Source organism: Typopeltis vanoorti, chromosome 23, assembly GCF_054136105.1.
Source record: "Typopeltis vanoorti isolate ZY-2024b chromosome 23, IOZ_Tvanoo_1.0, whole genome shotgun sequence".
NCBI classification, from domain to species: domain Eukaryota; kingdom Metazoa; phylum Arthropoda; class Arachnida; order Uropygi; family Thelyphonidae; genus Typopeltis; species Typopeltis vanoorti.
In genome coordinates this window covers 59,912,194-59,925,309 of record NC_143571.1, presented here as the reverse complement: position 1 = coordinate 59,925,309, position 13,116 = coordinate 59,912,194, and the positions used below count along the sequence as shown (strand labels likewise).

General features: G+C 32.9%; 1 protein-coding gene across 2 annotated transcripts in view; it reads left to right on the top strand.

Moving 5' to 3' along the window:
• Positions 1-13,116, top strand: part of LOC150093891 (sodium/potassium-transporting ATPase subunit alpha-like) — a 189,530-nt gene that overhangs the window by 111,601 nt on the left and 64,813 nt on the right. For both annotated transcript variants that reach the window (XM_090413198.1, XM_090413199.1), the window contains exons 5-7: positions 3,412-3,525; positions 3,951-4,203; positions 6,570-6,838. In XM_090413198.1, coding sequence (XP_090269324.1) covers positions 3,412-3,525; positions 3,951-4,203; positions 6,570-6,838 — 636 coding nt within the window. The remainder of the gene's footprint in view (positions 1-3,411; positions 3,526-3,950; positions 4,204-6,569; positions 6,839-13,116) is intronic.

Genomic DNA, 13,116 nt, shown 5'->3' with positions numbered 1-13,116 from the left:
TACTAAAGTACTAATATTAAATGCTACATAATATTTCTCCTGGTTAATTAGAAGTTAATTAGAAATTTTCGTTTCCTTTTTTTCATTTCGATATAAGGAAATTATAAATGATCTCCTTATATTTGAATGCTCTATTAATTTTAACTCATTTTGAAGTTTCTTGTCAAACAGCCGTCATTGCTGAAAAATCAAACCCATTATTCGTGCTTAGTAGTTTTATCCTTCCCTATACGAAATGAAATAAAAAATTGTGTATGTATTTTCATCATATTGACATGGAGTTTAAACCAAAGCAGAATAAAATTTGGTCGGCTAGGCTAAGTTCAAAATTGCCAGTCCATATTACTTCCTTCATTCCAGCCGGATACCTTTGGTATCGAGCCGCAGTAGAGAAGGTGATAATTGCAAAATTAGGTCAAATGTTCGGTCGGTTCTCCGCATTCCTTACAAGCTATGTGGAGACCTGCTCTCTGTCTAGCTTTAACTCCCTTGAGCAACCCTTTATGTTTATCTTTATCATCTCTGATTCTATTTAAAGTACCCTATCCTCCATTTCTAATTTTCCATTTATTTTCTATATTCTTTTCATTAATCATAAATATGGAAGATAACTACCATGAAGATAGCATAATTCTTAGAGGCTATTGAAAAATAATTCGAAATGAAGGAACAAGAGCTGTAAGAGAAAACAGAGATGATAAAGTTAGATACACACATAGATACATATGTGAAGATACATATGTGATTCTAGATGTTTGGAGTTAAAATGTTATCAGAAATCTGAATTGTGCAAAGCAAATGACATTCAATACGGGGAAATATAAAACAATTTATAGTAGATACACTTGCATAAGTCGTATGACTTGGTTAGAAGGTCAATTTCGGATCACCGGATTGCAGTTCAGATAACATCTAGTTTTAAAAGAAAGAAAACAAAACCGAATGTAGAAATTACAGAAGATTTTCTCTACAATATTCCTAATAATCTAATTAGATTTATGAAAGCAGGGATATTTTTAGCCCTTTTTAGAAGAGTACTAAGGAAAATTGTAAAAGAGAAATTTAAGGAAGACCAAGCTATGGTTAGCTTAAGCGACTGAGAAGTAGAATTTTTACTTTACGATAGATAGTCTTGAAATTATAATATGACAAGAATCTGAATTTTAAGGTTTTTAGATCTGTAAAAGGCATGTGTATCTGCATAAGTTTCAAAAATAAAAGTATATAGTGCAAAGTAGACATATACAGACTAATGTATAATCAATATAGCCTACATTTAAGCTGCAAGTCAACTGTTAGAAATGAAGTACAGGAAGAGGATGGCATGAAATCATATGTAAGGCAACGGTACACGCTATCTGCAGTTATTCAGTAGTTATTCATCACCATGTGGAACATAAAAGGAAAGCGGCTTAAACTTAATGTTCAAATAGTAGATAATAACATCAGCGCGTTATTTTATATATAAGTTATATCCTAAATAAATATTCAACTAGTGTTCAGAACTTTTGATATACTATACAAGGCAGCATTGAAACTAATTTTAACTTATGCACGTAAAAGTTAGGCTGGAAATAAATCATTTAATCGAAGGCCGGAGACCACAGATGTTATTCCAAGGAAATTTAGGGACGTGAACAGATATAATAAGTGGCAGAATCATATTAAATTGAAGACAGAAAGGAATTTAACTTCATTAATGTGTAAGAAGAGCTAATCTAATGTTGTATGATCACTTAAATAGAATAGGAGAGGAAAGGTTAGCAAAACAGATATGGGATGTCCGAATTCAGGAAAATGAATCATAGCAAGACTAAGATCTAGGTGGATTGATGCAGTTAGTAGTGTTTTAGAAGACGAACATGTAGGATATGGCAATATCGGAGATCTGGCAAATAACAAATTGATATGGAAGAAAATAATCGATGTGAAGGTAGTAATAGTGTGAGCTTAATTATATAATTTCATAGTACACATTTCATAGGAATATCATGGTGATGATGATGATGATGGGAATGATATACGCATTTTCAAAATATTCGAAATCGAACTATTTTCAATGCTTTTAAATATTGGAATGCCCATACAGGTTATTATGCGAGACTTCACTGATATTTTCTGGTGAATCGCACTGCCAGGTAGTAGTATGCGGAACGTTGCAGTGTCTAAATAAATTGCATGTGTAGATAGTCGCATCTCATTGCACAGTTTCATTCTATCATAGCAAGTTTTTAAGTCAGTGGTTTTTGTTACGGGTTATCTTTTCGTGATGCTAACCTGGGTCTAGTTAAGATTTTGTAAAAATCGGTTAGAGCCAAGCATACAGAAATTAATGTAAATTATCTTTGATAATGACGCAATAAACTATGAAAAGTTTTACTAATAGCTCAATTTTTCAAACATATTTCGAAAGTGATGAGCATTTAGGATGCTCTTTCAGGGAACTTCCATAGCTCATTGATTTTAACGATGCCCTTCAGTTGGAAAAACCTGGGTTGGAATCCTGTCTAGGATGCGAAGAACCTTTATCAGGGCTTTTTAATCGAATGGGAGTTAGCCAGTCTAATACTGGGGGACGGCATGGTTTTTCCTCTCGGAAATTCGGGTTTTGCAAAACAGGCAAACCGGCCATAAGAACACACGCAATTAACCGGCATAGTACACTCTCATAGCCTGAGTTGTGTCGGTCGTAAATCCAAATCAATCAATCAAACTCTTTTAGCTGCTTGGAATAGCAGTTACTGCCGCTAAACGGCGTAATTTATGAATATCCATACAGTAGAGTGGTACACCACAAACGTCTAAATAGGTGGACATCCTGAGAATGAAAATTAGTACCATGACATCACCTGGGTACACTTAATGGAAATCATCGGCAGTTTTCGCTAAACTGAGCATCTCACTGCCACCCTAACACAAGCTTAATCATGTGATTCGTGATTGGACACATAACAACGGGGTGGGATGTAATTGCCATGCCACAATGCTGGAAAACGAGAATGTTGTTGAAGGGATTTACTCACTCCCTTTGAAGTGCATTTTTTCTTCCCATTTAAGAAAGAAAGTGGAATGGTTTATTTTCAGCCTATAGCGGAGATAAACCATTCCCGATCCACGTCTGTGAAGAGAAATATTAATATTGTAAGGCTATTATATAAGGAGATTCGTCGAAGGAAATGAAAAGTCCCACTTTAACCTCTATTTAAATTAGAAGAAAAACATGCAACGCTTTATTTACCATAATTTTAAAACCTCACAAATTTGTAACATGCTTAGATTACCGACTGATTAGTCGTATCAGAAAAAAAAGCATCTTTTTGGATTGTAACTGAAGTCATAAATATAAATATGATAATATGCTATATAGACTTTATTTAATGTGAAATTATATAATTATTTTCTGTTTCAAAGCTATACCTTGGAATTGTGTTAGCTGCTGTGGTGATTATAACAGGTTGTTTCTCTTATTACCAAGATGCAAAAAGCTCCAAAATTATGGAAAGTTTTAAGCATATGGTACCTCAGGTATGTTACTTATTTAAAAACCTATTGATGCACGAAATGAATTTATTATTTTAAATTCAAACATAGACTAATTATATAATTAGCTAAACGTTTAATAAAATATTTAAACTTGCTTTTGTTTATTTTGTTGTTGTTTATATTTGTAAACAATGTAAATATTTTAATTAAAATTAACATTTTATTTTTTTTTCATGGAGCACGAAAAGCCTTTTATAAGATTTTTTAACTTACAAAGATGCATCTACTAAGACTAATGAAATTACGTGATAAATATATGTCTCTTTGTCTTGATACTCGATATATTTTCATAGCTTTAACGAAAGGGATTTATTGTGTAATAAAAAAACCTACTTTCCATTAATCGATTTGTTTCTTATTATCCATTATTGGTTCCGTGAAGTGAGTATTTATTATCTTTTATTTAGCAAGCAACAGTTATTCGCAATGGTGAAAAGTATACAATCCCTTCAGAAGAGGTTGTAATCGGAGACTTAGTGGAAGTTAAAGCAGGAGACCGAATCCCAGCTGATTTTAGGGTGATCACAGCTCAAGGATTTAAAGTTGACAATTCTTCGTTAACTGGTGAATCCGAACCACAGTCCCGTAACCCGGAATGCACAAGTGATAATCCTCTGGAAACAAAGGACTTAGCTTTCTTTTCGACGAACTGCGTTGAAGGTTAGTATTGTGTTTATAATTATATTCGATAGCGTTACAGGAACTGTATAAATAACCTATTGACACGAATGTGCCTGCTTTCCATAACATAAAGGATCAGTTACTAGCTCGATGCAAGGAAGTCTCTATCATAAGTCAGATTCAGTAGTATGCAACAGGTTACATTTCGTAATCTCTTTAAAAGTGTACGTCCAGGAACATACATAAATGACGTATAATAAATAAATGTACTGCTTAAACATATCATTTAAGCAGTACATTTCTTCATAACAGCTTTTCTTCATTGTTTTACATACCAAATTTCACCCAAATCCGTTCAGTAGTTTTAGGTCATGATACGCCTCGGAGGCTTCATGTTTAGAAGTCGTAGCTACATCTGTAGATTGTTAAATGGTTAAAACTAAACCGTACGTGAACCTGATGCGAGATATGTTTATGAATAATTTCGACATCGGTTTCTTCTAGTGGCATTAAAATTCACTCGATATAAGAAAAAAAAGTTTCAGAAAGTTTGTAGGTAATTCGAGTCATTTAAATAGTACCCATATTTTTCTTTTCTCTATGAATCTCATATACAGCTTAAATGTTAATATATAGTCCGAGGAGAAGTTATATAACTAACGAGGAGAATATCAATATAATGAACTTGTGTTTTGTTGTTGTATTAATTTAAATCAATAATATTGTAACATTTTTGTATGATAGATTTATTTATCATACAAAAGACGCACCTTGGACTATGTTGTATGCAGTTGATATCACGCTGTGTGCAGAATCAACAGAAGAAGTGGCAACTAAACTGGAAAGTACTGGAAGAAAAAGGTATGAGACTGAGCAGAAGTAAGACAGAATATATGTGTTGCAAAGTGGATGGCAGCCAGGAGACAGATCTGGAGCTGGAAGGAAATGTCATCAGGAAGGTCAGTGACTTTAGATATTTAGGTTCAACAATGAAAGAGGATGGTGAGGCTGAGAAGGAAGTGGGATGCAGGAGATACAAGCAGGATGGAGGAACTGGAGAGAGAGAGAGATGGCTGGAGTGCTATGCGATAAGAGGGTGCCGATCAATCTAAAAGGCAAAATCTATAGGACAGTAGTGAGACCAGCTATGACATATGCTTTGGAAACTGTGGCCCTGAGGAAAAATAATATCAGCAGGATGGAGGTAGCAGAGATGAGAATGCTTAGGTGGATGTGCGGTGTGACCAGAAAGGATCGTCTGAGAAATTACTATGTGAGGGGAACGGTGAAAGTTACGAACTTAGGAGCAAAGATACAGGAGGCAAGGTTGAGATGGTTTGGTCATGTGATGAAGAGGGAGGAAGAGTATGTGGGAAGAAAGGTCATGCAGATGGATGTGCAGGGGAGGAGGAAGCGCGAGCCGCCAAATAAGAGATGGTGGAGGTGGACTTGAGGATGAAGAACTTGGATGTGGCTACAGTCCAAGGAGACTCACTACAAATTGCGACCCTACTTTAGTGGGAAAAGCTGCAGAAGAAGAAGAATATTACAACATTTTTGTATGATAGATTTATTTCTTCTTATTTCAAGCATAAAACTTATATACTATGTAAATAAATAAATATAATCATAATAAATATACATAAAATGCAGTTTTTATACTTTTAGAAATATGATTCTGTTCTGTTTTACGCTTATGCTTAAACCCCACACTATACTGTGCAGGCTTTCGAAACCATATCTGACGGAATATTAAACCTGTTTTGGGAATGCAAATCCCGAGTTTACTGGAGAAAAGAACTCTCTCGCTCCCATATGAGATCGGATAACTCGTCTTCAGATGAGAAGTCCTGATTAAAGCTTTTTGCTTACTAGACGAGATTCGAACCCAGGTCTTTCCGATCAAAGGACATTGTTGAAATCAACTGAGCCTAGGAGTCTCCGGAAAAATTATAATCTGTTTGATTTGGGATATAATCCAAGAATCCGAAATTATCCCTGAGATTACTGATGGCAATATTTTACATAAAAGTTTGTCTTTAAATGTATTTTCTACAACTTTTTCTGACTGAATTTTTTTTAGTATTTATAATCACTAAGATGGCCACAAAACCTCTAGAACAATAGCAGAAAGCGTCATATAAAATACATATCGCGATTTACCTGAATGTGAGGTTTTAATTTCTTTATCCTTGTAACAGATTAGCTAGTTTTTTTCCTCAATTTTGTAAAAACAAATACGTTAGTTCAAATTTATTTATTTTAAAACAGCTTTAAGCAGTTTTATTTTGACTTCTGATGGCAAATAAATATGAGATTTATTTTGTGTGTGTATGTGTGCATGTGTGTGTGATGTTTTATCAGTCACCAGTGAAATACATAGTTTGCACTTCTTTCTGTTTCAGGTACCGGATCCGGAATTGTGGTTTGTACAGGCGATCGCACTATAATGGGCCGTATTGCGAATTTGGCTTCGGGTCTAGAAGTAGGCGACACTCCAATTGCTCGAGAAATAGCTCATTTTATTCATATCATTACTGGCGTTGCCGTGTTTCTCGGAGTCACATTCTTCGTAATCGCATTTATACTGGGCTATTATTGGCTGGATGCTGTGGTCTTCCTTATTGGAATAATTGTAGCTAATGTCCCAGAGGGCCTTCTAGCGACTGTAACGGTAAGATAGCCGATATTAATCAACAATGAAACATTTTTATTATATTTACTCCTGTAAATTATAATTTAATTATATATATATATATATATATATATATATATATATATATAAATTAATTATTTACTTAAAATTACTCATAGTTTTTACCCACTGGCATCTTATTCCATTCACTTATTCCATTCACTCATCATACATCACTATGAAAATAACCCAGACCTTACTTGTTCCCTGATCCCGAGTTCTCTTCCCATGTTCCATGAGTTGAAAAATTTTCCCTTACTAACTTCTACGTTTCTATCATACAACTGAATAAGGGGAAATTATCTTGGTTAATTTGTGCTGGATCTTTTTCGAATATTTCCTCATCTCCATGGACTTGGTGGACTAGATCTGAGAACAGTAGTCCAGATGTGATCTTATAAAGTGAGAACTTAATTTTCTTATTCCTAAAGTTGGTGTTCTTTTCAACATGACGGCTGCTGACGTGAAGTGTTAACTACCTTAGCAAAGTGCAGCTAAGCTTGAAGTTACCGTTTACAACCTCCTCTGGGCTTCTAGTTTCAGATTTACCACTTGTAGCTAATTCCTATTAATATAATACGTAGTCTGCATTGTCTTCAGTCCAAAATGCTTAAACTTACCCTTAAGAATTAACCTTCTTATCCTAAGAATTACTTCTTCATTGTCTGTTTATTTATGTGTAATTGCTGCGGTGATCATATAATTGATCTATCTGTTTGGCCTAGGTGTTATTTCCTTTTTCATTTAGTATAATCATTTTGTATTTTTATTTTTTTAAGAGCAATAATTAATGATCGAAGTATAAATACTCAAGAATAATTTTCTTTGATATTTTTTTTTAAATGAAAGTTTCAAGAAGGGAATTGACTTTCAGATGTTTGTATGGTTTGGTCGGAAGAACGATATAAACTTTTGTTTTAAGAACGGGTTCGAATCCTGCCAAGGATTCTTACGAACATTTCCGAGGTATTTTCAACTTGATGGGATATAATGAAATACGGTATTTAAAACCATTATTAAAAGTTATTATTTTTTTGGTTTAGATAATTTCTAACAGCAAAATTATGGCTACCAGCTGTTGATTGCTTAATTGCGATAATGATGCTACTTTACAGCAATGCTGTTACTGACGGCATCTTATTTTATGATTATCTGAATTCGTTTCTTTACTTGCCATATCCTAATGTTTTATTTTTTTCTTTCAAACATCCAGTCATAATAAAACTGGAATTGTTTTCGAGTGGTTGGTAAAAATAAGCGTTCAATACAGTAAGTAATATTCTTATTTCATGATAAGCTTAATTTTGGTAAGTCAAGATTTTATTCCATGAATCTATACACTGTATAGATTCACGTCTTTGAACTTAGTCCTAGGATCAAAGTTCGAATCCCAAATGTAAGGAGAAACCTCTAAATTGGGCCAGTGGATTAGTTATATTTAAACATTTTTTTTTTCTTGAGATACTTGAAATGACACCTTTCTTTCTTTCTTTTTTCCAGTATATTTTAGCGGGATCAGTCCGTAACAACTATGGCCGCGTCAAGTTTTATTTTAAAATTTAATTATTTGTATTCATTATTATTTCGTGTTTTATTATAGAGAATAATTTCATATTTTTATTTACAATATATTTTATTTGAAAAATACTTTTTTTATTACTTAAATATCTTATTCTGTCACTGCATGGTTTCGTCAATTGCCTGGGAAAAAAACTTCGGTTTATAACTCCTCGGTGACTGGAACTTTATTTGGTCGTTATTTAGAACTCTCTCTCTCTCTCTCTGCCTCTCAGGACTAAGGTTGGACAACTGTTTTTTTTTTATTTTGATCCCCTGGGACACTTGCACTGTAAGCATGGGAATAGACTACGTTATCCAAGTGGGTAGCGGCTTGACCACCTTATTCTGTTAAGAAGTTTCAATTCAGCATTAATAGCATCCTCAAGATCTTGAATAGATATTAGGATGATTCAAAGAACATTTTCTTAGTATTTTTGAAGAGTGTAGTATAATTCCAATCAATATTGGGTCCTAAAAACTTTAAGATGGACATATAAGCTTTATTTTGTATACAATAACTTTTTTCCTTTTTTTTCTTTTAAACATTTCTTTATTAAGGAATAACATTAAAAAAAGAAGCTCATTTAAATTCTGTTTTAAGAGCGGTGTTCGTTTGTGTTGTTAGTATGAGCATCTATACATGTAATTGCTGATTCTTAAAATTATTTTTTATCCCGATCAAAAAAAGTCTAATAAAAAAGGTCTATTAATTTCGTAGTAAGCATTTTGAAGTTATTTTAATAATAATTTTATAGAAATACCTCATATTTTATTAGATGTACATTTCGACTTGGATGAAGGTTCAGAATCTCATTCATGTTAGAACAGTTGATGGTGCTTCTGTTAGTAACTGGAATATCAGGAAATTCTAAAATTTCTTTTTTTTTTCAGCAATTTTATCGAATAAATGAATTTGATGGTTTAATTCTAATCAATTTTCATTCGCTTTTTTTTTTAATTTATTTCTTGTTCTCCTCTACTTGCAATATATTAATTTCTATGATGTTTCATTCTACTTGGTTCTCATAGCATTTCGATTCCTCCATTTTTTTTTTTTTTGAACAGCTCCTTTCCATTCTTCCCCGATATTATCGTATTTGCTGCATGTAACTTCTAATCCTATCTTGTCCAGTTTTCATTTTATTTTCAGTGGCGTTGTTGGCACCCCTATGTGCTATCCATCGCTCTATATTGTTCCAGTTATCGTTAATCCTATCTTATATTTATGTACGCGTGATACGATCTTCATATAATCATCCTTAATAATAAATTTCTACATCAATCTCTACGCTGTGCTATTTACGAGTACCATCCTTGCATAAATCTCTACGTAAGAATGGTGAGATCACTGTGATGTCTATGTGTCAATTCTTCTACTCCCTTTATTTATTTTCTTTATGGCTGTAGAGTTTCTTTTTTTTTATTATATGTTTTACGGAGTTCATTCTGGGCTTCATTCATTTCTGATTTTTTTCACAAAAAAAAAAAAAAACTGAGAAACTGACTCACGGTCTGCATGCAATTCCAAGACACCTGTCATGGTCGAAGTTACTTTGTATCAAACTAAAGAACTCAGCTTAATCCAGACATTAACTCTTTTATAATTACATCAGATGGCAAAAATGAAATAACAAACTAATCGTAATATCGAAGTGCTCTGTTACTCGTGATCTCATTATCACTGAGGTTTTTGCATTTTCATACACTTGCCTAATTATCTCTAAAGGCACTCTCTTATTATTTTTTTTTTAAAGTCGTACCTAATAGTTATAGTAACTTTGGCATTAGCAGCAGCAGCTAAATATTGACGACGACAGTTTAAAAAATTGCATTATAGTTGGATATTACTTAGGCTTGCTTCTTTATAGCAGAAAAAAAAGTTCTCGATTTATCCTCGCTTATAATAATAATAACTATAAAAAATAGATCACATCAGTTGGTGCTTATCCCATATTTCATCTTTGTATGAGATTGTCTAATTTTCTAATTTGAAATGTAACTTTCATACCATGTTTAACATTTAACATGTACAACTCCTTTTTATATCTTATGAAAAATTGCTTTAATATCATGATTTAAGTTTAAATTGCGTTATTCTTTAAGTAAGCTTACTTTTTTCTCATGCAACCTACATTTAACTGAATATAGGTCGTGTTCTCTTCCATGGCGCAACCTAACTGCAATGAGATTTTTTTATGTTTTATGAATTGGCAACTCGCAGTTCAGAGTATGATAATTTATCAGTATCATGCTCACGTTAGCAATTATAGACTTCATTGCCTTTAACCATTAAAGGCAATGAAGATCAAACATTTGCTTAATTTTTTTTTAGAGGATAGCATTATTTCTAGCCATTTCTGAATTTTACTAACAGTTGAAATAATATTTGAAACCGCAAGACGTAAATATAATGCATTATGTCGCATAAAAATGAATATCTAACTATGAAAAACGACTTGACCTCATTCTGTGATTAACAGACATCCAGTCGGCATTTTGGAAACAATATCGCATGAAAACGGATTATTTATTTAGAAGTCCCTTGAATAAAAAAATAAGAAAAACTATACAGAATCCAATATTGTCATTTTTAAGAAAGATCGTTCCATTACTATGTACTCTTCGTTGCTTCTTCGGCAATCGTGCTCATAAAGTGTTGATAAAAAGACATTTTGATTGCTGCAACCTTTTGAGAATTTATTGATACCCTTCATACTGTCATATCTCGAGAGCTGTTTTATGGAATAGTTTGACCAAATAACTCTAACCAAATTTATTTTACTTTTCTTAACTAAAGGAGTGGATTTATTTTATTTCTAAACTGTAGAGTATCATATACAGTACAATTTTAAAATCGACACTCAGTTTGTGTCTTATTCTTTTTCGCAAGTGTCACGCACGATGCTTTTCGGACTTGATATCATACGTCATTGCAGTTCGTAGCTTTATCTCAATGGTCTCGGAACAACTGGGATAAAATAAACGAGCAAGAGTAAATAGCTTTCGGACAGCATCTTTGTAAATAGATTCTTTCTTGAGTAGAGAGCATTTATATGCTCTTTCATGAATCTAAACCGGCGAATACTTTGTGGACTAAGGATATTTTGTGTCCTTAGTCCACATAATAAGGATATTATTCAGTCCTACCTGTTTCCATTATATACTACAACTTTATTACTATTAAATTAACGGTAAACATAGTTAATTATTTAAATAGCTGTATTACATTGTAAGTAATAAAATCTATATTTAAACTTTAAATTGTTTCCTTTTATATAATTTTTATCGGTATGTATGCATACAAATACTAGGAATATCGAGAACAAAGCCGAGGAAATAGTGACATTAATTAATTTACTTCATCAGTAGCATTTCGCTAAGTAAAATCTAGTTGAAAAGCACAAAAAAATGAATCAGTTATTAAAGAGTGTAAATATATTGCAAAGCATAATAATCTTAAATCATTGGTTGTTTATGAGGTCAGAAAAATACGAACTCACAGCCTCTTTAATGAAGAGAAGGTCATTTACTGAGATTGCTCTTCATTAAACAGGCTGTAGGTTCGTGTCTTGGACATGAAAGTTTGTGATTGTCTTTAGAAGGGAGACGAATTTCATCGGCCAATGTGAGACCACTTCTGTGGTTATTCGAAGTCTGAAGTAGCTTGAGTCGGCAATTCAGTCAATTGCACTATCAGACTGGAGAATCTATTTTCCTGACCAATTCTTAGCTGTTTCTAATGTATCTCCACATACGTCTTTCATAACATTCAGAGGATGTTGTCTTTGTTTCTGGGCTACGTGAAATATAATTGAAAAATATTTAAAAAAATTATGATGTAATAGTTTCCACTTTTACGCCAGAGCCGGTTCCTGTTTTTCGTGCTCTTGTTCCCAAATAACAGACTTCAAAATGGAGGAAAAAATTTGACTCAGGGCAGATATCATGATAATTCCGCATGACAGTGCGTGATAACATACTTCATGTGAAGTATCTGATCTTATAGAAAAGTATGGATGACAAATATCTTTTCCCGATGCATTCCTCCTGACGCGATGAATCTAGATTTCATTCTATTCCCTAATTTAAAAGAACTATTTTGCGATTAAGTTTCTGACAAAGATTTTGCTGAGATGACTCGAATTATCAAACACATATAAAAGGCTTCTTTTATCCAAACGTTGGCTAGTAGTGATAAGGCAGACCTGAGATTATATTGATGGCGTGCCAATGTATTTTTTCAAATAAATGTTCCGTTTAACAATATTTGGTTTAACAACAAAGTACAGTGTGCAAAATTTTTAAAATTACCCTCGTACTACAGAATAATTTAGTACGTATACAGTATAAATATCCCATGTTTTGATTAGGTCATCCTCAGACACATCTCACAATTTAATAGTGTTTCCTTTTAGTAGAAAAAGGAGACATGGTTTTTAAGTAACTCTCAGAATTTATCAGGGATGTCAGAAATAACTTAAAATATTGAGAAAGATGTGAATACAGACATAGAGACTAAAAATAGGAGTTAAAAATTGAAAACTGTAGTTCCACTGAAGGTCGAATCATTAAATATTTCAGTGAGAAAAAATAATACATAATTTATTTGCGATGTCTTCACAGTGGAAATATCCAGGAAGCATTGTTTGGGGAGTAAAGAATGAACATCGTAATAGTTAAACTTATACATCTGAGTG